General features: G+C 46.6%; 1 protein-coding gene across 1 annotated transcript in view; it reads right to left on the bottom strand.

The window, feature by feature from the left end:
* The window catches only part of MYH10 (myosin heavy chain 10), a 95984-nt gene that overhangs the window by 3223 nt on the left and 65946 nt on the right, over positions 1–26815 (bottom strand). The window contains exons 11-38 of the mRNA XM_057383461.1: positions 26681–26799; positions 26098–26250; positions 25550–25723; positions 24115–24288; positions 23229–23343; positions 19562–19755; positions 19225–19346; positions 18830–18899; positions 18570–18730; positions 17935–18043; positions 17717–17848; positions 16727–16933; positions 15478–15615; positions 14846–14969; positions 12387–12558; positions 11385–11597; positions 11143–11287; positions 9847–10053; positions 8796–8900; positions 7600–7752; positions 7020–7268; positions 6260–6472; positions 5189–5401; positions 3849–4010; positions 3036–3164; positions 1772–1860; positions 1314–1437; positions 1021–1229 (exon numbers count right to left, since the gene is read on the bottom strand). Of these exons, the coding sequence (XP_057239444.1) occupies positions 1021–1229; positions 1314–1437; positions 1772–1860; positions 3036–3164; positions 3849–4010; positions 5189–5401; positions 6260–6472; positions 7020–7268; positions 7600–7752; positions 8796–8900; positions 9847–10053; positions 11143–11287; positions 11385–11597; positions 12387–12558; positions 14846–14969; positions 15478–15615; positions 16727–16933; positions 17717–17848; positions 17935–18043; positions 18570–18730; positions 18830–18899; positions 19225–19346; positions 19562–19755; positions 23229–23343; positions 24115–24288; positions 25550–25723; positions 26098–26250; positions 26681–26799 (4375 nt within the window). The remainder of the gene's footprint in view (positions 1–1020; positions 1230–1313; positions 1438–1771; positions 1861–3035; positions 3165–3848; positions 4011–5188; positions 5402–6259; positions 6473–7019; positions 7269–7599; positions 7753–8795; positions 8901–9846; positions 10054–11142; positions 11288–11384; positions 11598–12386; positions 12559–14845; positions 14970–15477; positions 15616–16726; positions 16934–17716; positions 17849–17934; positions 18044–18569; positions 18731–18829; positions 18900–19224; positions 19347–19561; positions 19756–23228; positions 23344–24114; positions 24289–25549; positions 25724–26097; positions 26251–26680; positions 26800–26815) is intronic.

The raw sequence follows: 26815 nt of genomic DNA, 5'->3' as shown, positions 1-26815 counted from the left end.
AGATCTGTCCCTCCWGAAGGGGAAACTGGTACAGAGCTCTCTGAATGTGCAGACACCGGCAGTGGAACTGAGCCGGTGTACTGGGGGCTGGCTGGGATGCAGGGATGAGGGGATGCAGGAATACAGAAAGGCAGGGATACAGAGGTGCAGAAGTACAGGGATAGGGGGATATAGGGATGCAGGGATGAGTAGATGCAAGGATACAGAAACGTAGGGATGCAAGGGTGCAGAAATGCAGGGATGAGTGGACGCAGGGATGTGGGGATGAGTAGGATATAGGGATGCAGGGATGAGTAGATGCAAGGATACAGAAATGCAGGGATGCAAGGGTGCAGGAATGCAGGGATGAGTGGATGCAGGGGTGAGTGGACACAGGGATGTGGGGATGAGTGGACGCAGGGATACAGGCATGCAGGGATGCAGCAATGCAGCTCCCAGAGCATAGAGCCTTAGCCCTGGGGCCACGGGAGCTAGGACAGGCTGGAAAGGGGGCTCAGAGGGTGCCTTCACRAGGAGATTGGACAGAGCAGCTTTGAAGTTGCTGCTTAACCAGGAGCACGGTCCTGCTGCAGAGCCCAGAGCACAGGAAGGACGGAGGTGGTGGTGGGACAACCCCCACCTGCAGAWGTGGAGAGGAACCAGCTAAAAAAGTGCATTTTGAGAAAAGGGTTGCAAGAACAGGTGGGTAATTCACTGCAGAAAGACTTCTGGAGAGCATGGGATTCATCTCTACTCAAACTGTCCCACCAACCAAGCARCCAGGGGTCTCAGGGGACATTCTACCTTGTCCCAAACTCCTGCAGCCATCTTGTTGTGGCTCTGGGTCACCAACATGTTTCAGAGCTCATCCAGCTGTTAGCAAGCAAATTGATTCTGAAACTCCCTGTTCCTTCACAGCTGCCTTGTTAAAGTATCCCCTGAATAGGAGTACCCAGGCAATCAAGCCAAGCCCTTCAGAAACTTCCAGCATGGAACTTTCAGCCATTCAATCTAYACAGGCAACCAGATTTTCCTCCTTACTTGGCTTCTTGCTCAAGCTGTTCTTCAAGCTGTGCAATCTTGGCTTCTAGAGTAGAGATTGTTGCCTTGAATTTGGACTTGACAGAGCCCTCCAGCTCCTGCAGCTTGGCCTTGAGCTCCTTGTTCTGCCTCTCCAGCTGCTGCCGTGCRTTCTCGCTCTTCTGGGCCGCACTGCGCTCGCCGGCCAGCTCTGAGTTGAGTGTGTCCACCTGGCAGGGAGGGGACAGGGGTCACTCAGTGTCACCAGAGCCTCCACGGAACCCCAAAGCCAGCTCCAGCTGCTCTTGGCTCACCTGCAGCGTGGTCTTTCGGAAGCGCTCGTTGAGCAGCTCCATGTTGCTCTGCTCCTCCTCCAGCTCCTCCTCCAGCTGGGCAATCCGCGCCTCCAGCCGGCGCTTCTCATCCAGCAGTGCTGACCTGCACAGGGGGAGGGGTCAGGGGGGTCCAGAGCCAACAGAGCTCCTGGGTGGGTTACTTGGGATCAGGGAATATCCTGAGCTGGAAAGTACCCACGGGGATCACCCAGTGCCGCCCCAGCCCTGCCCAGACCCCCCAACAATCCCCCCTGTCCATCCCTGGCAGCGCTGCCCAAACGCTCCTGGAGCTCTGGCAGCCTCGGGGCCGGGACCATTCCCTGGGGAGCCTGGGCAGTGCCAGCACCCTCTGRGGACAGAAGAACCTTTCTGTGCTCTCYAGCCTGACCCYRCCCTGGCCCTGTCCTTGTCCCTGCCCGGCCACAGCCCACACTCACTTTCCCGAGGCGCTGTTGGCGATCTCRTCAGCCAGCTCATCCCGCTCCTGCTCCGCGTGCCGCCGCGCGCGCTCCGACGCCGCAAACTCCTGACGGGGGGAGAACGGTCAGTGCAGCACCAGGAATGAATGAATCCTGCAATCCTGCAATCCTGCAAACAATCCAGCCTCCTACCCACAGCTGGGAGATGCTGTGAACTGGGATATTCCTGGGGGCTTTAATGGAGCTGTGGATGTCAGCAGGACACATCAGCTGGATACTCCCTCARCGCCCTGTGACTGCAATGGAGTCACTTCTCCCTGTCCCCAAAGTGTTCCCCACACAAAGCAAGGGTAGAAAAGTATCTGTGAAACTCAGTAAGATCGAAGGCCTCAGCTGCAGGCGAAACCACTGTGCCACATGCTCTGATACACACATTCAATATCAAGCAGGCACTAAATTAAGCAAATGTTTTTGGCTCTTACAGAGTTCTCAGCATGAAGACAAGAAGAGAATAAAAATTAAGAAGCTTTAGCACAACAGCAAACACAGCACTGAACCTCAGGTTATAAATCCCTTTTAAGTGGCAGAAACACTCTAGCATTTGCTAAYGACAATTAAACACACTACAAGTGCCACAGTGACACAGTGACACAGTTCAGACTTTTGGTGTCTGAAGGCCACCAAAGTCCAACTAAAGAAGCTCCAGGCAGCGCCAGGTTCTCTGTGAAGGCTCCACAGGAAGTGTGGTGAGCCTTGTTCTGCAGCTAAAGCCAACAGGAGGGGCCCAGGGACGCTATGCAGTGTGTGACATTGTGGCAGCACAGGGACAGAGACAGAGAGGTGCAGCAGCACCTGGAGCTCTTACAGAGATTACCAACACTGAGGGCAAACATGCCAGGAAGGGCTGAGGGGCAGAGGGACCAACCTCCCCACACACAGATGTTCCTCAGGGGCACCAGAGAGGGAACTGGAAATACCTCAACCCTCACAGCCCATTTCAGTGCTGACACTGTGCATGGCACCTCCCAGAGACCCTCAGCACATTGCAGGGAAGCCTCCAATGGGTTTAAGCAGCAGTAAAGCTTTCCTGCTACCCAGGAAGTCCAGGCTCCTGGAATGATTCCTGCAGTGACAACCTCACTGATGACCTGCAGCAGGGAATCAGAGCTCTCCTGGCTCCCATTTCTCTGTTCAATTCACTATATTGCTTTTTACTTKTTTTACTCTCTGACCTTTGCCTTGCCCTAGGAAGAAAAACAAATCTCTTGGATTTCCATCTCACCTCTTGGAGCTGGAGTATTTCTGCTTCGAGACTTTTGAGCTTCTTCTCACTCTCTTTGGACTGGGCAAAGATCTCATCCCTGGACGCTCGGGCCTCCTCCAGCTCCCGCTGGTAGTCCTTCATCTGAGCCTGCAGGAGAGCAGGGTRAGGAACAGCCAGGCTGCTCAGGGACCAGCCCAAGGTGCATTCTAGCTCTGGAACATTTCAGCCCTTCCGAGATAAGGCCTTTCTCCAAAGTGGCTGCATTGCATTTAGAGGCACTTGCATTTCTTCTGTTCACAGAAAAATTTCATTTTCCCATCTTTCCACCTTTCATTTTCCCATCTTTCCACCCCTCAGTGCCTGGTCAGAAATATCCCATTCCAAGACTTCAATCATTCCATAGAATCACTGAGTGGAATCTTAGAATGGCCTGAGCTGGAAGGGACCTTCATCATCATTATCATCATCATCATCATCATCATCATCATCATCATCATCATCATCATCATCATCATCATCATCATCATCATCATCATCATCCAGTGCCACCCCTGCCATGGGCAAGGACACCTTCCACTATCCCAGGCTGCTCCAAGCCCCATCCAGCCTGGCCTTGGACGCTGCCAGAGATGTGGCAGGAAAGTGGTTTTGTGGCAGGAGGGTTTGGAATGAGATGAGCCCAAAGGCTCCTCCCAACCCAACCCATTCTGTGATYCTATAAAAGGATGAGATGTGAGCAGGGCACAAGTCCAGGTTGGATTCTCTCAGACCCGCCCGTGGAGTCTGGTTCTCCTCTCCTCCTGGAGCAGTTCCCTGATCAGCTGTGCCTACCTGGAGCTTCCTGAGCTGTTTGATGGCTTCATCCCGAGCCTTGTTTGCAGCCTCAATCTGCCCCTCCAGGTCCTTCAGGTCCATCTCCAGTTTCTTCTTGGCCGCCACGGCCAGCGCCCGCTGCTTGCGCTCGTCCTCCAGCTCGGCCTCCAGCTCCCGCACCTGGGCACCAGGGCAGGGACAGCATCAGCCCCTGCAGGGCACCCACACCACAGCCAGGGACCCCAAAAGGCCTGCCCAGGGAGAGGGAACACTGCTCCATGGGACAAGCTCTGCAATGGCAGCTAACGGGGCAGGCACTGCCCATGGCAGGGCCCAATCCCAGATCTCTGCGCGGGGCAAAAGGGAAACCAAGGACAGAACTCAGCATCTGGAACATTTCCAGCTCAGCCTCCCRTCCACCACTCCCACCCGCCCCCAGGGATGGATCCAGGGCAGATTCCACCAATTCTGATGGAAAATAAGAAGCAGAATCACCTCATTGTCTCAAGGAAACAATGAAACCATTCCCTTTGAGCAGCCTGTTACTGGCATTCATACAGCACCAACTCCTTTTCCCAAAACAAAACAAGAGTGTATGAACAGCAGAGCAACATGGACTGAGCCAAACATGTGCAAAAACCAACTGAGGCAGAAATGCCACAKGTTACCAGCAGGAAGGACTATTTTAGTTTGAAGCAAATCTCCCTCCCTGTGCAAGGTCAGGAGCTCTTGTCCAGCTCAGGTAACAGCAATTTTGCACTGCAGTGACCWTCTACATCCTCCAGGCCAGGTTTATTCCTAAGGTATCTCTATACTGGTGATTCTCAGTGTTTGTTTTCTTGTGATAATTCTTGAAATGCTGGCTGGCTTATTGCTCAGCACTTGATGTTAATTTAGAAACATCTTATTTTACAAGCATGAACCTCTAAAGGCATTTTTGTAGTTTCTTCTGATCTCYGTGCTCCTAGAATTCTCAAGTCCAGTGAACTTGGAAGCTCTGCCATGATTTTTCTTTAGGAAACTGCTCACTTGACTTTTGAGTCTATCTCAGCATCCACAGATTTGCTCCTGGACATCAAATAGGATGGGCTTGAAGGTGCCACTGAGATATCCGTGTCCTTGGAATACACCCTAGCAGAAAAGCCAARCCTCGGGAAGCAGCTCTGGAGGCCACTGGTGACAGTGGCCAACCCTCAGCTAGAACTGTCCTATGGTTGGTAACAATTCTCTGGGTTTGGGATTTCCATAGAATGGAATCTTTAAGCAAAAAGGTTCATTTTTGTGGTAGCACAAGGGCCCAGAATTTTGACAGAACCCCCTCCCCCTGTCCTGAGCACAGCCCAGTGAAGCAGACGTACTTGTTTCACCAGCATCCTCTTCTTCTCCTCGTTCTGTTCATCCCTGGCTTGCAGGTCTCTGTCAAACTGGGCTTTCATGGCCTGCATGTTCACCTCCAGACGCAGTTTGGCATCTTCTGTGGCCTGCAGTTCATCCTCCAGCTCCTCCAGCTGCGTCCTCATCTCCTCCACCTGCTGCTCCAGGGTCCTCTTGGACTTCTCCAGCTCATGGACCTGAGGCACAAACACAGATCAGACCCTCTCCCTCAGGGCAGGAMGGGCAGTGGCTGCATTCTGTGCACTCTGAGCTGGACAGGGGATCAGAACAGCAGCTCTGGATCTCCCTGTGAGACCCCACTGACTGTGTGCAGGTCCTGGCAGAGGAGAGCTGCAGTGCCACGGGGCAGCAGCAGTGCTGGCCAAGGTCTCCAGTCAGGGCAGGTGCCACCAGCGCTGTGACAATGCCAGGCTGCTTCTGCACGCTGGGGCTGGGACAGCAGAGGCCCCATCACCCCAACACTGTCCCATTGCAGASCCAATCCCCTCACCCAGGCTGGCAGAAGGTAAATCTGGATCCTGGGGCCTGTGACACTGGGGGGTCCCAGTGCTGGGGGCTGTGCCACGGGGACAGAGCCAAGGCCATSAGGGAGGGCAGGGGGCCTTCACTGATGCCTCAGCTGGCTACAGGAGGGAGGGCACTGAAGGGCCACAGCTCTGCTCTGCCATTGGTTCAACCAGCTTGACCAAAGGTAACAGAAATCCTCACTGGACCTCACRTGCATATGAAAAAATACCCCCAGCATATGAAAATGAGGAATGGCTGTCCCCCTCTATCCCAGGAGTTCCATCTGCCTGCAGTCCCATCTCCACAGATCCAAAGTATAAAACTGACACCTGGGCTCCTCCAYGCAGGGGTGAGAATACAGCTTTGGAAGAGGCCTGATGTTAACAAACACCACTCCTAATTCTGGGCATTCACTGCTCCAGCACTCTGGGTGAGCCTCAGAAAGTCCTGTCCTTGTGTCACAGGGAGGTTTCCCTRTGATCCCCACAATGCAGTCTCTCACTGACAGGCTGTGGAACCACACTCACATTTTTGCCCACGTCATCTTTGGAGCTCATCAGGTCTTCCATATCCGCTCGCAGCTGCTTGTTCTGCCTCTCAAACTCCTCCTTGGCCTCCAGGGCCTCCTCCAGGGCCCGAGCCAGGGACAGGGCTTTGGTTTCCTTCTCCCTCGCCTCTGCCTCAGCACGATCCCGCTCCTCTGCATACCTGGCAGAAATGTTCTTCTCTTCTGCCAGCATCTGAACACAAGAAACAATGAATGCATCCCTTAAGCTGCATGGTCAGGTCCTTCCTGCCTCAGGTGTTTTATGCAGGAAGTGGTTCATGCTCTAGGTTTAATTTGCCTTCAGTAGCTGCTGGTCCCTCACTCATGACCAAAGTGCCATCGACAGAACAGCTACAGCTCCTCTGGGATGAGAGGAGGAAAGCAAGAGGCTCATCCACACTAAGGGAGTTTTGTGTGATTTCCATTTTTCATTCTTCAGATCCTGTTTTTAGCCCACCTTGAGGGATTACAATAAACCTCTTAGGTTTTTGTTCCAGCATAATTCCCTTTTTGTACATGAAGAGCTGGTTACTTGATCTAACAAGCCTCAGAGATGGCACTTGGCTCATGGAACTTGGGAGGGACCAGTTACTCCTAAYAAAGGAGATTTATCAATAAATAACCCCAGCACACCAGTCAGACCCTTCTTTACACAAGGCTCATTTCTGCAGCACCAATAAAAACAAGATGCTGCTTAAAAATCCTCAAAAACCCATGAAGATGACAGGAAACTGGAGTACCTGATCGAACTTCTTCTGCTTTTTCTCCAGGTTGGAGACAATCTGGCGCTGGTGATCCAGATCCACCATCAGGTCATCCAGCTCCTGCTGCAGGCGGTTCTTGGTCTTCTCCAGTTTGTCATAAGCCAGGGCCTTCTCCTCCAGGCGCTGGCTCAGGGACTCCATGTCCTTCAACAGCTTCTTCTTWGTCTCCTCCAGGCCTTCAATGGTTCCCAAGTCATCATCTACCTTCTTCTTGGCCTCAGCCAGCTGAAATTCAAGAAAATCAAGTCTCTTAGTGCATCATGAGAGGAAGGACAGGCATGCAGGTGCAAAGTGCAGAGCCAGGAATAGATGYTTCTGCAGGCTAAGGGGACACAAAACCTGGGAGTTTGCAGAGTGCCAAGCAGGGCAAACCTCTGCCCATCACAGCTCATTGTCCACATCAGTACTGTAGTGGAGAAAACCAGGAAATTTTATACCAAAACCTGCTTCAGCACCTGTGCCAGTTACATGATGTGTATCCCAAAGCTTTGCCACCCCAGTTCACTCTCCTGGGATGTGCAGGCTCTGCACAAACCCTGCCACTCCCAGAGCTCACCTGGGATTGCAAGGCCAGCATCTGTTTCTCCAGGTTCTTCCTGGCCTCCTCTTCCTCCTCCTGCTGCTCTTGCAGGTTGTTCTTCTCCTCCTCCAGCTGCCTTATCCTGCTGCTGAGATTGAGCTTCTGGCGGGTTTCCTCCTGRAGCAGCTCCTGGAATAGGCATGGGCAGAGCTCAGCGAGCTCTGAAACCTCCACAGCTCCAYGTGTGGAGTTCCACATTTATTTTTCTCTCAGATTTTGGGACAAGGACATACTTTATGAAGATATCTGTTATTTGGGTTTTCCAAAAGCCACTGGCCATTCATTCTGGGCACACTTAAACCTTGACAAAGCATAWTTCTGATCAGGGAATTCATGTCAGAGTCTGTTCTAGAAGTTAATAGATGATCCATCTTTCAAGGGACTAGCACAGAAGTCACCTTCAAAATGTATTTTTCTTTTTTCACACAAGCATAGAGTACCTATTTTAAACTACCTGGGAGGAACACAGAGAAGCAAATCCTGCAATGGCAGAATGCTCTCAGGTTTTTCTGCACTGCCTAAATTCAAAGGTCWCTTTAAAGGCAGCTGTAATGTGGCAGTGGAAACTTCTGTCAGAACAGAAAGTCATGAAAGGTGTAACCCTCATCCCACCCCTTCTCCCCCATCCTGCTCCCTACAAACTCCTGCAGTTGTGATTAACATTATTCAAGGAGTTAAGTGATCACCATTAAAACTTTGATACAGGAAAAAYAGAACATATTGCAGTGATGAATTCATCTGCAGAAAGCTGCATTTTATTAAGAACTAATAAGATTTATCAAGATCAAATTAATTCTTAATTTATTAAGAACTAAAACTTGACAGTTTGAACTTCAGCTGTTAGAACTTGAAGCTGTCAGTGGAAGACAGGGTATTATTCCTCATATATCCCAAGGATATTGACATAAAATTCTACCTGAAAAGGGTTTTCTTAAATTTGATTCTTATCTCCCACAAAGATATAAAAGAGAACAACCAACTATCAGGTAGTGCAGCTCAGAAAATGAAAAACTGGTTCCATGTGTAACTGAGCCATCCCAATCCATCCCATTTCACTGGACTGAACAGGAAATTCAGCTTCTACCCCAAAGCATGACTGAAAATGTATTTTCTGCCAGCATTTCCTGAGGAGCAAAGCTCCAGGGCTGAGCCCAGCTCTGCTGCACACACACCTGTGTATCCTGGAGCTGGGATTCCAAACTGGCTGCATCCTTGGCAAACTTGATGCCTTTCTTCTCTGCCTCCTCCAGGAGACTGGAGACATTGTCCAGCTCATTCTGCAAAGCAAGAGGCCAAAGGTAACAGCAAAGCCCAAACCCCACTGGGAGCTGCAACTAACTGCAAACACAAAACCCCAGCAAATTCCAGGTATGGCAAGACAGCAAAAGATCCCAGCTAAAAATACTGAAGTTTGGCCACCAAACTGAAGTTGTATGTCAGTGCTGAAGTGCAGGACCAAAACAAGACTTATGCTATGAGCTCTGATATTTAGTACAGCACTTTGTTCTGATACMTGTACTCACACTTTAATGTTATTTTTAATTCTAAAACCATGCATTTCATGGAAGCATTAATTCAGGGATTATCAGGGTGGCAGGTGTGTTTAAAGCATCCCTGTCAGAGAAAAGGTCACTGCCAGGTGCCAGCTTATTATTTTGGGCTACACAGCTTTTCTATACATGAGAGACAGCCTGAGAGGTCCCTCCAAAGGGAAGTGGGCCATTCCCTTTTTGAAGTTATTTCCCTGAAGTCCTCATTGCAGCCATGGCTGCATTTTGCCCATTTGTTTCATTTCCCAGAAAAGTGTGCCTGCTCTTGCAGTGCCTCCCTGCCAAGCACCCAGCTTTGAGCACAAAAGCAACCTGTGGCCACTACCAATTTTTGCTCAGGACTATGGAAAAGCTCAGCCCAATCCACTCAGTTCTAGAGTCAAGCYCAAACCCTGAATTCCAGCTGGACTATGCAGAGCTCCCTCAGGATTTGCTCTCCGGGATGGAAGCCACATCCTTGAAGGCCACTGTGGCTCTCACACAGCCCAAAATGTCCAGGATTGATGTCACTGCAGTCCAGYTCTCCCCACATGAGGCACTTTAAGGCCTCCCAAGTCCATGARAGTCCTTGCTGAGGTCACCTCCCACATCAGCCACAGGCCATTTCTGCCCATGGTTACAACTTGGAGTTCCTTGCCTGTTTTCCAGGAGTTTGGGACTTGCAAGGCCTTACCTGCAGCTTGTTTGCCTTCTCCGCCAGCTCCACCCTGAGCCTTTCCCCTTCTGACACCTTTGCAGTCAGCTCCTGCACCTGAGCATCGAGCTTCTTCCTCTTGTGCTCAGACTCTGCCTTGACCTGCTGCAGCACCTTCACCTCACAGGCCAGCTCCTTGTTGTCAGACTCTAAGCCTTGCTTGTTCTTTTCAAGGTTTGCTTTGAACTAGGAAAGACAAAAGGGAAGAAATTCAACACTTGGGATACAGGTGAATATTTTCTGCTRAAAGTTATTCTGCAGATCAGGTCTGCACGTTCAGAGAGAAGCCAAGAGCTCAGCAGCACGTGAGCARGGAGTGTTTGAAGTGCTGCTGTAACATTCTGTGTCTCTCAGATCAAAACTGGGTGATTTCAGGCTGTTCCTCTCCCAGCCACCACAGGTAGCAGTGAGCACAGGAGATCCCAGATCTGGGATGGCAGCACKGGAAATGACTGTTTTGGGAGCACTGGAAGGAGGAAGGAATGTGCCCATTAACAGATCAGCATGGCTCATCTCACAGAAATAAAAGGGAAGACATGAATCAAAGCTGCCCTGATTTGAGTAGGCAGAGCAGGCTGGAAGTGCAGAACAAAGCAATTCTCAGCACTGCACTGACATTTGTCAGAAGCCTTTAAAAAGCAATAATAATTGGYATTAGGGATGTTTAAGTGTCATTCTTGCTATATCACCAGAGCTGACACCACCTTGTCACAGATCTTTGTATCAGATTGCAGGATATTTTTCCATCTTTTCATGCTCCTATTGAGAGTATTGAATAAGGAGCAGAAGATATGCAGAAGATTTTCGTTGAATAAAGCTGGTGAAAATTGTAGTTTAACTACTCCGTTTCTCACTGAATTTAAAATACTAAGGAAATTTGTGAGGTATTTCCAATACATAAAAACATCACTACAGGACCTGAGCTGTTCACACACACATTTATAAATGACCCCAACTGTAATTTCAAGAACTACAGAGTTCTTTTTTTGGCAATGTTGGAATAATTCTCCTGGAAGAAAACAGGAGCCATGTGGTCCCCTGTGCCTTCTGTTCTGCTGCTGGGGACCAGAGGACACAGCACAKATGTGCTGTTCATAGTTGCAATATTGTCAAACCAGCAGGATAAACCTCATTCAGCTGCAACTGTGATGCACTTTTGGAGGCCAGCTTGGCTCTGTGGATATAAAAAACCTTCACTCAGGTATCATGGAAGTGCCCACAGCACCTATGGGACCTACAGAAAGTCCTGAAGCAGAAAACCCATTTTCTCCTCACCCTTTTGGCCTGTTCAAGCTGTTCAGAGAGCTCTTCCAGGGCACTAGCATGCCTCTGCCTGATCTCCTGGATCTGTGCCTCATGGTTTTTGGTTTCCTCTTCAATTGCCTTCTTCAGCTCAGCCACCTCCTGCTCCCGCTTTGTCCTGGAGGAAGCACAAAGGGTCGTCAAAAAACCCACATTTTAGTCTTCTGTAAATGAAAGATGAATTCCAATGGTGCCTTCTAGCACAATGATCCTACCTCAGCTCTTGCTGTGCTGCAGTGGTATCCAAAGTATCTTCCAGTTCTGTTTTTAAAGCYTCCAGCTCTTCACTCAAATCCCTTTTCTGCTTTTCTGCCTTGTTCCGTGAGGCCTTCTCGGACTCCAGATCCTCCTGCAGCTCTGCAATCTGAGCCTGCAGCTCCCTTATCACTTTCAGTGCATTGTTCTTCTGAACTGCTTCTTCATCCCCTCTGTCAAACAGAGCCAAAACAGTTAATGGGATTTCACCTTCTCTCATACCCACCTGCCTAAATTATCTACAAAAACAGCTTAACTTTTCCACCAGAATAAAAAAAAATATAGAAAGGTTGGGGTAGAAGGGACTTCAAAATCATCAAATTCCACCCCCTGCCATGGGCAGGGACACCTCCCACTATCCCARGGTGCTCCAAGCCCTGTCCAACCYGGCCTTGGMCACCTCCAGGGATGGGTAAMAGATACCACAGATAAAACCCCACAGTTATTCCCAAGACCMCACCAAGGTGCACTATCAGAATGATCAAGCTTCAGTTTACAGCAAAGTATTCCAATTTTATAGATCTCAACACTGCCCCAGAAATATTCCATCTGCARAATTTTCTATTCCTTCTTGCAAAATTGTACTTTCAAAATACAGATGGTGTTCAGCATAACACGGGACTGCAGGAGGATCACACAAAGCCAGATGAAATCTCCCCTGCCCAGCACTTTAAGACCCACTGAGAAATACCCATTTTTCCCTCCTGAGGCTGAACTTCAGGAGATTAAAAAAGCTCCCAGAGCCCAAACACTATTCTACCATGTGAAACTGCTTTTTGTTTGCAGCTTTGTAGAGCAAAGATGCTGAGAGAACACTGAACTCCTCTCAATGCACCGTGTCTGTGCACAGCACAGATGGCCAGAGCTGCTCCAGATGTGGCAGCTGTTCCAGCATTCCCAGCTCTGACTGCAGCCAGGTGAAATTCARTTTGGGATTGGGAGCAGGTTGGTCCCACACTGACCTGGCCAGAGCAGCCTGCAGCTCCTCCTCTTTCTTGGCCAGCTGGATYTTCAGCTCCTCAATCTGGGCTTGCAGCTCAGCTATTTGGTCCTGCAGGTCTGTTGTTTCCCCATCCAGTTTTCTTTTTGCTTTTTCCAACTCCTGACGGGTCTTCTCCTCTTTTTTCAGGCGTTCTAAAGGAAGAAAARAATTACATTCAGATGGAGTTGTCTCTCTTGCCACCCTCAGGAGGTTTGGGGTGACAGGAAGGGTAGGAAGTTTAATTGATGCCACCTTAATTCTTTCTCCAGTCTGTAGAAAAATGAAATAGCAAAGGAGAACTGGATGATTTAGTCAGAGAGTCAGGGGAAGTCTGTGACAATTGAGAATAGTTTGAGATGAGAGAACAGAAATATCTGGGTAGAAAACAAGGAATGGGATGTAACAAAGCAGCTTGAGCAGTTAGGCTAGATAATCACAGACATCAACACTCAAAAAAGAAGATAAACTTGGGCTGGAACAAATGCTGGCCTGCATGGCTTTGGAAGGGCTAGGCCATACTCCAAAAGGTCTGCTGGAAAATAGTGTAGCTTRAAGAAAATGTGAATAAACCATTTTTGCAAGTATCTGTGCTGCTTAATCATAGCCCATCAATATTCAGCAAAACTCTGCAACCCTGAGAGCTTCCTCCCAGTAATTTCCTTGGGCAGCTGGGATACTCCTGCCCTGAGGAATTCTTTGGGACARCCATGGCATCAGCAGTGCCACAGCAATCAAACATTTACTTGACTCTGGTGGCAGAGTAAGGCAGATCCTGATGAGCAGGGGTGGAACAGATCTCAGCCCCAGAAGGTTTTGCTGAACAGAGCTTTAACACAACTCTAAATGAACTGGCATAGATAGGAGTTATTACATTTTTTTATCACCCTTGTTCAATACTTTGGGAGTCCTCAGTGCAGAGATTTCCCTCACACCCTTCCTAAGCCTCCTGTTGGATCAGGATCTTCCCCATGGAAAGGGAGCCCTAGTCAAGAATCACCTCAGAGTCACCCAGGGTTATTTGGGATTTTCCAGACAACCTACAGTAACACTGCTTTTCTCTAAACAGTTTCACATTCCAAAGGAATTGCACTTTTCCCTGTTTTTACATTATGTTCCTGGTGAGTGACAGTTAGAGCAGTGTCACAAGACCCAATTTTGTAATTGAGAAAGTTCATAGCAAACTGAGTTAATTTTTTCCCCCAAATATCAGTGCCTAGCAGTGCCAAGACTCYAGCAGAGAGGCCTTAATGGCTTCTTGAATCATCTCCAAGAGTAAATATCATTTCACTCTGCTTTCCTAGCCAAGAAATTGCATGCCTTAAATATAAGCTTTAATTTCCACTTCTAAGGTCATCAGCCTTGCAATGGCACCAKAACCAAACACATCTGTCAGGTTTAGCTCTGTGACTGAAGCCCACAGCTACTCCAGCAGTATTTTCCAGGGAGTAAAACTTACTCAGACCCATCTTAAGGTCTGTGAATGTAACTGTTAAGGACAAGCTTCATCCATCACTGCTCCCCCTGTTAGTTCAGCACCTTCCTACACAGATAAGGTAAAACTTGGATATCCTTCCAGAAGCACATCAGCCTTAAAATATGCAGCAAGACAGGCCACAACACACCACGTGCAAGAATTATTCCCAAATTAGGGCACAGAGAGCAACTTTGCCTATTATTTTGCAACTCTGACTTGGCAACTCATTAAGGTTGCATAGTATCTGTAGTAATTTAAAAAAAAATACAAAACCACAAAATCAAGAAAGGTTGCAAAAGGGGCAGGTTTAGCTTGTGACAACACTGGCAAAACAATCAGCAATAAATGGCTAAAGGAATGGAGCCATTTTAGATGGAATTGTGGAATGGTTTGGTTGGAAGGGACCTTAAARCTCATCTCAGTCCAACCCCCTGCCTCAGGCAGGGCACCTTCCACTAGACCAGGCTGCTCAATGAAAATAAAGCACTAGAAAATAAAGTATGCATATAAATATAATGTAGATAAAACATTAAGAAAAAAAAATTGAGATTTGCTTATTAAAAACCAATCCTGGAAGCCTAAAGAGTGTCTGCTGCCATTCCTACAGAAATGCATTGCTCTGTTGTTATAGAAAAGTGGAACAGCTTCCCAGAAGCCAGGATGTTTTCCCTGGGTGCTGATGGATAGAGGAACARCAGGAATTTCTGAGTGTGCCTCTAAAGGAAATGGATTCTCAAAAATGAAAACCTGACCAGTTCAACAGGAGAGAGACTGAGCAGCCAGATGCAACAAGTCTTGCAAGAGACACAATTTCCTTCAGGAATTGGYTGAAATGGCAGCTCTGGAGTATCCCCAGCTCAGGTTACACCCCACAAGCTGAGCAGGCACTGCAKCCCATCCCCAGGGATCCCTTCCCTYCTGGCAGCATGGCCAAACTGCTCACAGGCCATTCCAGCAGRACCAACCTTCCAAATCAGTGATCATCATTTCCTGCTTGTTCTTCAGTTTGGCCAAGTTTTTGGCTTTTTCTTCTTCTTCAGCCAGCTGAGAAGAGCATTCAGCAATTCGATCCTCCATCAGCTTCTTCTCCTGGGGAGGAGAAAGGGCAGGAAAAACAACTTGTAAGACAGAATTCCAGAGTCCCTGAGCAATGCAAATAAAGGAATGTACAAATAAAGGAATGTACAAAACCCATGGGGGTGTCTCACACATACACCTAATACAAATTTCATTTCAAGGGATTGTCACTATTAAAGATCAATTGGAATTGTTTGGAAACACAAACACTTCTTTTCCAAGTGATACCTCGAATTCAGCACCCAGGATGCTTGGCTTTAGGACAGCATTTGRAAATCGGTTTGCAAAGAACAATGGAACTATAAAACAAATTTTCCAGCTATAAGATTTGGGAGAGCCATCAAACAGGGAAGAGTGCCAGACAAACCCTGGAATGTCAGTCCAAACTCACCTCCAGTGTCTCAGCTTTGCCATGCTCACACCTCCAGGTGTCCAGCTGCCAATGTCACAGAAAATGTGACAGCAGCCTCTTGGCACCACTCCTCACATGCAGCATCTCCACCCTGCACACTGGGCTCACCTTCAGAAATTTGGAATTTTGGTCCTCCAACAGCAGGATCTCCTCTTCCATCTTCTTGATCTTTGCTTCTGCTGTCACTTTTTCAAGCTGGAGCTTCTGCCGAGCTCCCTCCTCCTCATCGAGCTGCTCCTCCAGGTCCTGGGAAGACAGGCAACTGCATCTGTGCATTTTCCAGGTTATCCATGTACAGGTAACATTTATTTTTTTTKACTCAGGGACAAAGATGTGTTATTTCAAAAAGCCTCTGGCCCTAACACACTCTAAACCCACGTTTTCCTTGTCAGATTCATTACAAGATCAGTGATCTGGTAAGGAAATCAAGGGCCATGGGATACACATGGAATTTTTGATGCTCTGAATTGCAGCTTTGGGTGAAATGTGTGGTCTAGGAGCACACACTCACTTCCACAGTCCTTCACCTTCCTAATTCTAACTATAAAAAATTGTCATTAWCGACAACCAAATCAGATCAGACTTAATGTCTGAGACTTCCCAGCATACTGCACCTAAACAGGGCACCTGGTGGGAAAATTCCAGGATTTGGGAAAGGATTCCTGATTTCAGCAGCACACTGTGACAGTTCAGTTATGGCACAAAGAGCTAGAAAAGCAATAATACTCTGTGCTTGTAGTCATTTGTGGGTTTAATTACGATTGTCAACCACACATTAATGGACATTTGTGAAAAGGCATCAAGAGTTGTGTGAGTTTGTTTCTCCTTCAACAACTTTTAATACTTTGAAAGACAAAACTATCTTTGGAGGACAGCTACTCCCTTTTTCAGGGACACCATTATTCAAAAGGAAGCATCTAAACAATCTGATTTTCACAGAAAACCTCAACCAAGTAACCTGGARCAAATGACACTGTTTTAGTAAAGTCTCATGAGGAATACTCTTGATGATGCTCAGTGGATTTCAGTCACAAAGGACCATTTCTCTCCCAGGTGGCACCATCCCCTCAGTCTGTCTCAGTCCCTACAGCCATTCCTGGCTCCTGCCCTCTCAGCCTTTGTTGCTTTTAACCATCTCTCAGCACACACTAACAGGCCATGGCCATCCTGACTTCCCTTTCTGTCCTCACCCTTAAATGCCCGGAAACCACACAAAGCTCATCACACTGAACACAGAGAGAGAAATGAAAAAAAAAAAATCATCTTATTCCACTCGGGAGCCCAAATTTTCTGTACTGCAGAGATGCTGAGGGAGCTTCCCCATCYTCCTCCTCCATCTCATCACTGAGAACCATACCTGGATATGGCCTTGCATTTTCTTCTTCTCATTCTGCAATATTTGGTTTCTTTCCTCCTCCTCCTCAACCCTGGACTCCAAATCATGGAGAATTTCTTCCAGCTCTTGCTTTTTGGCAGCCAAGCGAGCCCTCATCTCCTCAGCCTCTGCAAAGAGCTCTGTCTCAGCCTGGAGCTGCTCTGCAAGGATGTTCTTCTCCTCCAGAACCTGCCAATACAAAAGGCAGTAAAGCTTTAAAAATGACACTTGGAAGCCTGTCATGACAGATCACACCTGTGACAACTGTAGAGGCACTTAAAGGTCAAGTCCTGCTCCAATTCCTGACCCCCACAGCCCCATCCCAATCCAAAGACTCTTGAAGGGGCTTTAGCAGCAGCCCAGAGGACAACAGCTTTGGCTGCAGCAGGATTTCCTGGACTGCTCCATGCACTCATCCTGCAGAGGGGCAGAGCAGTGCCAGGGGCACTTGGGGTGACTGGGACAYATGGCTTGTGGCCAGTGCCAGCCACTGAGTGCCACCCTGAGTGCCCCCATCCAGCCAACTCCTCATCCCCTGAGTGGTGCATCCATGAACCCCATGTCTCAGTTTAGGGACCAGGAAGCCACGTGGGATAGTGCCAAATGCACACTCAGGCAGGGGACATCAGCTGCTCTTCCCTTATCCACAAATGCTCTAATGCCATCACAGAAAGCCACCAAACCTGCAGAGCTGTCCCAGCTGTCTGCCCACAGCTGGCACAGGGCACTGCCACTGAATTCTCCAGTAAACCAGGAAAGGCCAAAAAAAAGTTTAGTTTTGTTAACATGTGTCTACATCCCTGGGGGAACAGCTCATGCTGCATCTCCCTATCCCATGTTCCAGCTGAGTCAGAACCAGCCCACCTGTTTTTCTTTTCACCTGATTCTCTTTTCCTCCCCATGTTGGCTCCCTCACATGGGACAGAGCACAATTCACATCCTACATATCCAAAGCTGATCTTGGACACAAACCTGTTGGTGTTTCCTTTCCATTTCCTCAAGTTCTGCCTCCACTTTTGTCTGCTTTTCTTTCACCTTCATCAGCTCCTCATCCTTGGCTTGAAGTTCTTCCTCCTGACGRGTGACCTGAAGAAGAGGCTTCACCTACAAAGAATTGAAGTGAACAAGTGAGACCTTGCCCTCATCTATATACAGGTGAATAAAATAGAACTGRAAAGAACAGGAGGAACCTTGGTGAAGACTCTCCACCACTGCCAGTGCCTCAATTTCAAATATGCAGCACAATTCCTCTGCAGGATCTTCAGTGCACTCAGCTGCTGCTGCTTCTTTGCRAAGGCCCTGAAGACAAAGCAAAAGGTGTGTGATAAATACAGCTGATCATCATTTAATTTTCAGGTTACCCAACCCCACAACACTTGCAGACCATAAACAGGCTTATTTACAAGYTCCAGTAACTACACTGAATTTTTGAGTTCTTGCTCATATAAAGAGTCAGAGCAAGAGCTGGATTCACTATTTCCAATAATTAAATGCTGTTTGGTTTTACTCTCTAAAGGCATTTTTCTTAAAAAGACAAAATTTAATTTTTAAAAAGCAGCTTTTCAGAGCACCTCCAGGAACCTTCAGTGGGACAGGAGGAGAGATCTCCTTTGCAGCCACCATAAAGAGCTGTGTGTGCCACAAAGGCAAGAGCAAGGAMAGGAGATATTGTTAAGSAATGAAGGTGYRAAAAATTCCCTYAATGCCCAGGATAYAATTACAGTTCACCACRCAACACAGTGAGAAAATCTGCCCTGGAACAGCAATTTTAATGCACAGAGAGGCCTGAGAGAGCCAGAAGATCCAGTCCCAGGAGCACACTCACTTCCTGGCCAGGTAWCCCCTGCACACTGCCTGGAAGAAGATGATGATGTCTGTAATCTTCAGGTCCCGCTCTTCTTCCAAGTGTGCCAAGACTCCAGCTCGGAAGAAGATCTTGCTCTGTCCAATTCTGTACAAGTTGGGGTCCARCTCCAAGGCTCTGATCTAAACAGACAGGCAAGGCCGTTGTTGTTATACCAAGAAAAGGATAATTTTTTGGGCAATTTTGCAATGTTTTGACAATATTTAGCTATAACCACTTACCATACGCTCACAGGCTTGCTTACCATCCATGAAACCTTTGGGAATTGCATTGGGAGTGAGGATCTCATACCTTTAAGGTAAATGAAAAAAACCCTTTACATTGAACAATAAGTAATATGATTTATAGCACAAATTTCAAGCATAAGCTATAGTGCCCAAGTGTCCACTTAGGGAATTTCTCCAGGCTTTTCCAGCAGCCAATTTCAGATTGTTTTCCCTTCCCTACTGTGTTTAGAATGAACTGCAGTAATTAAACACTTGAAGTTCAAGGCCTCATATACAGGTTTGGATTTTCTATGAGCTAGGTTGGGGGAGGAGAGAGGGGTGTGGGGTCTTTAGTCATTTAATAAGGAACTTTAGCTCCTAAAAACTCGAAAGTCTGTTCCTGCTGTTACCTCTGCCTGAATTCCTGGAACACTATCCTGTTGGGGAATCCTTGCCGACAGATCCTTATTCCTTCCAAAACCCCATTGCACCGGAGCTGATCAAGAACCAGATGTGGGTCCAGTTTTCCWGCCTGGACAAAACAAAACAAGAACAATTTTAAAAAAAAATTGTATTAGTGGAAAACAACAGTTTCAGTTTTTCAGGCTGCTCTACAAAGCCGTCTGAAAGAGGGGATGTGCAGGGAATTCTGAGTGATACAGCTCAGCGTGAGAGCTGTGACAATCCAACTGTGACTGGAGGAAGAATGCTCAGATAAAAAGCAGATCAGGAGTGGAATGCACTCACCCTCTTCTCGTGGTTGGGGATGATGCAGCGCACGAAGTTGGGGTTGGTGTTGCGGAGCGTGGCCATCAGCTTGGTCAGTGACTCCTTGTAGAGCTGGCCCACGGTGCGGAACATGCCCTTCTTGGTCTTGTAGGCAGAGCCAAAGGCTGTCTCGGTGATGCCCGTGACCTGGTCCAGCCCCACGATGCGATCCACTGGTGGGGACAGAGGGAGGGCTCAGTGACCAGGGGGTTGAGGGGTGACACAGGGAGGGGCAGCGGGGCTGTGGCAGCGCAAGCTTGGCGGGCGATGCCAGCACCGACAGGGGCAGACGCAGCAGGGGCCGGGGACACTGTGCAAAGCTTGGGGACCAAAGCCACAAAATTATCCAGCACTAGAGTGCAGCTTCAGGAGGGACAGACTGAGATATCCAGCTCTTTACTTGCAGTTCTACATGACCAGGAAAGCTGTTTTCGGTATTTTAGTCAACTTTATAGAGGTGTAAACCCCAGCTTCCAGGCAGCTTTCTACCTGAGTTCTTACAGTGCAAAATATCTCTGGGTTGAATATTTGAAATTACCCATCTCTGCATATTTGCTTAAAAGGAAGAGTCGCTTATGACAGTCATACAGATTAAACCTGAGTTTAATGAATGTTTTAATAGAAATTTATATAAGAGTTGGAAACAGTGTTATTTCAGTGGCAAGAGGGGAAGAAAAAGTATTTGCCAGAYTCCTGTTCTATTTGGAAGAGYTCTTCCCATTTTTAAATACACCTGYAGAGCTCCCTAACCAAARGACAAGTTTCAAACCAGGAAAACTCCACCACAAAGCACTTCAAAGCTGTCATAAAGCATCACAAAAGAGATTGTTCTTTGATTTTATTGAACATTTTGSGTAAGGATCCCAAGGACCTTTTCAGAAGCACAAATTCAAAATGCGACTGCCATCATTATAAGCTTGAAGGTGATTCCATGTGCATGTCAAGAATTAWGTAAACAATTCACTAAAAAATACAAAAGGTGACTTAACACCTCGATAATTACAGCTGGTGCTTCTTAGGACTGAGCAAATCCCAACATTTGTGATTTGCCCGTGGAATCCAAGCTGGCCAGCCAGAAACAAGCAATTGTTTGTAGGCTACAGCTTCAATTTTGTCACATTATCTTCAAATTCATTTAAACCAAAGCAGAGCAAATTATGCTTTGCTACAGGAATTATCTGAGAAAGAAGTGACACTATTTAATTTCTTCCTTGTACTCAACAGGTCAAAGGTCTATTAAAAAAAAACAAAACAACAAAACAAAGAAGGAAAGTTAAAAGCAGAAAGGCACAGGGCAGTAGGTTTGAATCATCAGTTGTAAGTCTGGTGTGTACAGCAGAGCCCAGATCCTCCACAGGGTTTTGAACACAAGAGTTAAACTTACTGAAGTTAGGAAAGTAAGTAGGTGGCAAGGTGTTTATAAGATCATATCCTAAATATTTCTTTTAAAGCAGAATTCAGTTCCAAACCAGACATGGGATGGAGATTACAGGGAATCARTTTTACAGATGATGAAATGATTGTCAGTATTGGGAACCTGCACCCACCAGGCCCCATAAGGACTAAAACCACTCAGCCTTTTTTCACCAGGCACATTCTACAATTTAGCAAACAGATCTGATCTTGCAGAGTTTTGCTTTGCTCCCCTCTGTGCTCCAGCACTAAGAGGGTGATTTATATTTCAAACAGGATTATTGGAGTTAAATGCTAGCTTTGCCTACAGGTTTAAAGCAAATGTGGAACTGCAGGACCATCACCCTCTGCTGAAGCCCCTGAAACAAAGCCCTCCAGGAATTCCTTTAGGAGCACCATTGGTTTCCTTAGGGATGGGATGTATCAAGAATAGTGAATGATAAACCCAAAGTCTTCACATCAACATGTTTCTAAACTTGGGAGAGGAATCCAAGAASGATGAGGAGGTTGAAATAAATAATGGAGGTGTCTTCAAAGACATTCCAAGTGCATTTCTTGATTTCCCACTACCCCAAAAAAATCTGCAGCTTCTACAAAGGGGCATATTAAAATGAAAGGCTTTTTAAATAAAAGAACAATTTCAACAGGGCTGGGAAAAGTTTATTTCACTTGCTAACCCCAGGAAAACTGTAGTATTCATTCTGATACTTCAAAACATTCTCAAGCTCTCCTCCCAAAATCACACCGCCACGTCCTAGAACATCCCAAAGTTTTGTCAATGTTGGACTGCAGAAAGAAGCTTGATAGTGTTCCAAAGCTTATGCATTCTCTCCAGTGCTTGGAGCTCCCAGAATTGTCACTTAGAGGCAATTCTACATCTCCTCATGGAACTAGGAAGCCACAAACCTGTTCATCTGCAATGCATAACTGGAGATGCTTTGTGTGTGTGCAGCAGCAGCTGGACAGGAATGCACTGGGGGCCCCACGGGGCTGGGGGTTTTTTAGGGTTTTACCTAAATTCAGCATGAAATGAGAGTTCATGCAAGCCTACGAGCAAAAATGGTTCTCTTGTGGGTACACCAGCCCTGCCTTTAGTAGGCCTACTGTTTGATATCCATTCACCTGGTGGCTCATGAAGACCAGTAATATTGTCATAGAAACAGGCTCTCTGAATATTCTGAATCTCTAAGGCAGAGAAACAGCAGAAACAGAAAGACAGAAGAGCAGATACACAAGACACTTGAGTTAGTAAAAAACAACAGGTTCATCAATTGCAAACACACTTCACTGGGCTACAACAGCAGTTAGGCCACAACATATTCCATGCACATTAAYTGGCTGTGGGAGCAGGGTTTGAGGATTTGGACCAAAACACTATTGCCTCTGAGAGTGGACTCCAAAGGAGCAGATCCCTAACCAAAAAGTTCTTCATGGATTCATTAAAGCTGCTCTCTGTGGCTGCACCAAGAGGAAAACACAGCATTAACCTCCAGCACCCTCTACACCACAAGCTTTGTTTCCTCCTCATGTAACAAATGACAGGAGATATATTCTGTGACAAGTAAATATACTCTAATTAATTACTGTGATGTTAAAAACTAAAATGTGAAAGTCCCAGGTAAGTATTTATTTGGCTATTTCTGCTTCTAGGAATATTTTGGTAAAAGCACTGATAAACAATTTCAGGTGATGTGCAGGTAACCTGGCTGAGCAGMAGTGTACAGTTAAAACAGGAACAAAACTTGATTTTAATGTGCAGTATCTCAGCGTTGCCATGGCTGTTAATGCAATTAATCCAGGAGATGTGGATTTCCAGAGTACCCCCAGCACTGCACAGGAAACACCTGCACTGCTGCTCATAGGGGACAATGTTTGAGCAGCAGCCAAAGCCACTGCAGCTGCTCACACTCAGAATTTCACTGCAAAGAGTCCCAACCCAGAGCTTTGGACAAGGTTCTACAGGAAACTGGACAGAGGAACAAGGAAAAAGTGCTATCAGTTCCAATAATGAACATGAGAAGCAGCTACTCAGAAATGGTTMATGTGCAAGGGACCAGAGGGGCAACTCAGCTTCCCTGGTGTACTTTGGGCACTAAATAAGAGAGAAAATGCTGTAGCTATTTACAATGGAGAAGTGGAGGGTGAGGAGGGAACAGGCACCAAAAAAACCCCAAACATCTCATCCAGCAAGGTAAAATCACCAACAATCTGTGCTCAGAGCATGATCTCTTACCATCCTTCCAGAGCTCAGCCACAAATTTGTCTGAGGACTGGTGCAGGAGTGTGGCCACATTRTCGTTCAGGGGGTCCATGTTCTTCATCAACCACTCATCTGCCTTGTAGTCCACCTGCAGAGCAGCCAAGGGCCACAAGCTCAGGGGAGAGGCACCTTTAGGTTTCTATTTATCAACATCAAACACCAGTGGTGCTTCCTCTTGCTCTCAATGCTCAGAATCACAGAATCACAAAGGTTGGAAAAGATCTCCAAGCTCAGAGCCCAACCTTGGGTGTCCACACCCATCCTGGATGTCCACAGTTTGCTTGCTGACCCTCCTCAGAACAGTTCCAAGTACCACAAAAGTTTGTTATTCTTTTGAAAGAGTAAATGGGAGTTTTCTCCATAATTCAGYAATCTGCCTTTTTGCTGACTGATAGCTGGGTACTCATTTGCTGCCCAGCTTATTGCCAAAATAAGGTTTCACTGTGAAGATGTAAAACCAGCTCTAGGGTAGACACCAATTACTTTATCTAAATTACTAGAGAGTAAATTAAGGATGTGCTGCAGCATGATTTTTTTAAATTTCTCTCTCCTATTTACATATAAACACTTGGTTCTATACAGAAAACAAAGCTCTTATCTTTAAAGAGTCAAACCTGTGGTTTCCAAACAAAGCCCAGCTCAGCAGCTCAAAACTCACTGGTATCAACATAAGCTGGTGTCTCTGCTCCCAACCCAGATGGCCCTGAAATTCCCTAAATCCAACAAAACCTCTTTAGATGAGCATGGTTCTGCTCCAGCCAAGGCAAAACTTGTGCATTTTTGCATAAAGGCTTTGGAAAGAAAGCACAGCACTGCCCTCAAACCAATCTTTCCAATCAAGAATGTAATAAACCCTTACCTTCCCTGCATAGTGAATGATGCAGAAGTCTGCTTTGTCCTTTAGTTGTCTTGGCTTTTGGAACTTGGAATGAGTTCCTTGCTCTTGGACCAATTTCTCCACAAATGTCTTGTCAGTAGCTTTGGGGAACCAGCATTCTTCATCCAGCAATGCCAACACACCAGGAGGATTTGCCTGAAACACAGTTTGATAATCTGTGTTCATGTTTTGTTTATATATATAAAAAGTTTCATATTTCCAACACGCCAATGAACATCACAATAAGGGCAGTCCAAACTGATTCTAACTTAATTTCAGCTGAAAGAAGCTGTGGGGAGTGCAGGTCAGGAAGGATGTGGTGGTTCAAACAGACCCATTCCAATGTTTCTGGAGGCACCACTGAGCTGCTCCAGAGCTGACCAAAGCTTTGCTTTGAAAGGATTTCACTGAAAGAGTTCTGAGGGAATGCAAAGTTCACACTTTTGGAGAGAGATGTTTCAATGGACCTCCTACCTGGCATCACATTTACAGAACAACTGYGGGGGTACAGGGGTTTGCTTTTAAATTAATAAATAACTTGGTGTATTTTAGGATATTCACCTAAACCTGTGCACACGGAGGGCAGCCACTTGTCCCCCGGGGCTTTTGGAGGAGATTTTCCCTTCCAAGGAGGCAGAACTTTCCAGGTTCCACACAACAAAGTGCAGCCCTTTGATAATTGAAACAAGATTTCYYTTTTCCCAAGGAAAATCAGGAATGYAACTTTTGTGCTGGTCAGGATGCACAGCAGCACCAGGAGGTCACCTGTACCCAGGACACACACTCACAAAGGTGGCCCAGGTTTCATTTAAAAGGTGACACAATCTGAGGTACAAATACAAACTTTCAGAAGTAACAATCTCTGCTCTCCCCCTCTGCTCCTCTTGCTCCTTCAAGGCCGCTGCAGTTTCCACAAATTGAGCAGCCAGATGAAGATGTTAAAAACCACAGTGAATAAAACCACATTTAAGATCCTGCTTTCCTATTTGCAAGGCAGTTTTCTGGGGGAAAACTCCACTCCACAGGAAGTTTCAGGAATTTTGCTATTGATTTCAAATGAAGAAAGTTTACCACAAGGCTTGGAAAAACTTTCTACCTGAGTCCCAAAGCTCCTACACCACAATGGCAGTTTAATGTCAGTAACAGGATTAATGACTTCATTAKTACCAGGGAAAAAAGTATAAAAATAGCATCTTCATATCTTGAGCTCAGTGTTTTACACTGACATAAGGGCAAAATCCCCTCTGGATAAAKCCTTTTATTAACAGAACACTGTATTTTAGATTTGAACTTCAGCATTCCAGTTAATTCCCTTTTAATGACAGCTCCACAAGAAATGTCTCATTTGCAGGCAATAGAAGACACACTCAACAGCCCAAGCTCTTCTCCTCTGAGCATTATTCATGTGCAAACTTACAGGTCTTTCAATTAAGTCAATGCAAGGCTGCAGATCCAGGCCAAAATCAATGAAATTCCACTCGATCCCCTCTCGCTGATATTCCTCTTGCTCCAGGATAAACATGGTGTGGTTGAATAATTGCTGCAGCTTCTCATTGGTGTAGTTAATGCAGAGCTGCTCGAAGGAGTTCAGCTACAAGAATAACATTAATATGCAAGGATGACTCAGTGACAAGATATCACAGATTTGGAAGTCAAAAATCTGACTTTATAAGGAAATTCTCAAAACTCTGCAAGTTCAAATATAACGTAAAGAGAACTGGAAAATAATTTTACAAATTTCCATTAGATAAAATATAGTAGGAACAACCACCATATATAAAAGAAGGATTAAAGACTAAATTAAAGACTTTTGGCATGGTAATTTTGGGTTGTCAAAGCTTCTGTRCACCCCAAACAAACCCCTCATGTAACCTCAGAACACACTGCTTTCAGTGGCTCTGCAGTGTGTCCCGATCCCATAAAAACAGGGAAAAGGAAAGCCTGACCAGGGATATTTCCAAATACCTCAAAGATTTCAAATCCAGCAATGTCCAGGATTCCAATGAAGGAYGCTCCCTGCCGCTTGGTCCTGTCCAGGGCTTTGTTGATGCGGTGGACGAGCCAGCGGAAGAGGCGCTCGTAGGTGGCCTTTGCCAAAGCTTCCACAGCAAAGTCCGCCTGCAAACCCAAACAGCAACATTTATTTACCCTGGAAAAGCCGTCAAAAGGACACAGACATGGATGTTATCACAAATAACTCRGTAAAAGAAGGAGCTGGATGGAGCTAATACCAGGGAGGAATGAAAACAAGCAGCAGGAACAATTTGGAGCTTGATCAATGTTAAGAAAAATTTCTTTCTAAACTGTTCCATAAAAACAAAAGGTCTCCAAGTATTTGATAATGTCACAACATTAAAGGATGAAATCAGGAGAAAGTCAAGGAAAGGGTAAGGTTTCTTCTATTCTGCCACTGATTTTTACCATACAAGAACATTTCATAAAGACAACAAAGCTTAAGCAGAGCAGTAAACACCCAATGCCGGTTTTCTTTGTTAGGAGCTAATGAGATCAGCTTCACTTGCTCTTTAAAGCCCCTTTTAAGCCTTACCTGTTCTTTGGTCTGGGCTTTCTGCACGTAGTCCCTGCCCACTTTGATGCGGGGGGTGAGGATGGCGCGGGTGAACTCCATGACGTTCATCCCCAGCAGGTGGCAGAGCTTCTGTGCGACTGCAAAGGACAGGGA

This window comes from Malurus melanocephalus, unplaced genomic scaffold (genome assembly GCF_030028575.1).
Source record: "Malurus melanocephalus ecotype Western Australia unplaced genomic scaffold, MMel_1.1 scaffold_635, whole genome shotgun sequence".
Classification (NCBI taxonomy): domain Eukaryota; kingdom Metazoa; phylum Chordata; class Aves; order Passeriformes; family Maluridae; genus Malurus; species Malurus melanocephalus.
The sequence above is the reverse complement of the archived record's forward strand: the minus strand, read 5'-3'. Positions and strand labels throughout refer to the sequence as shown.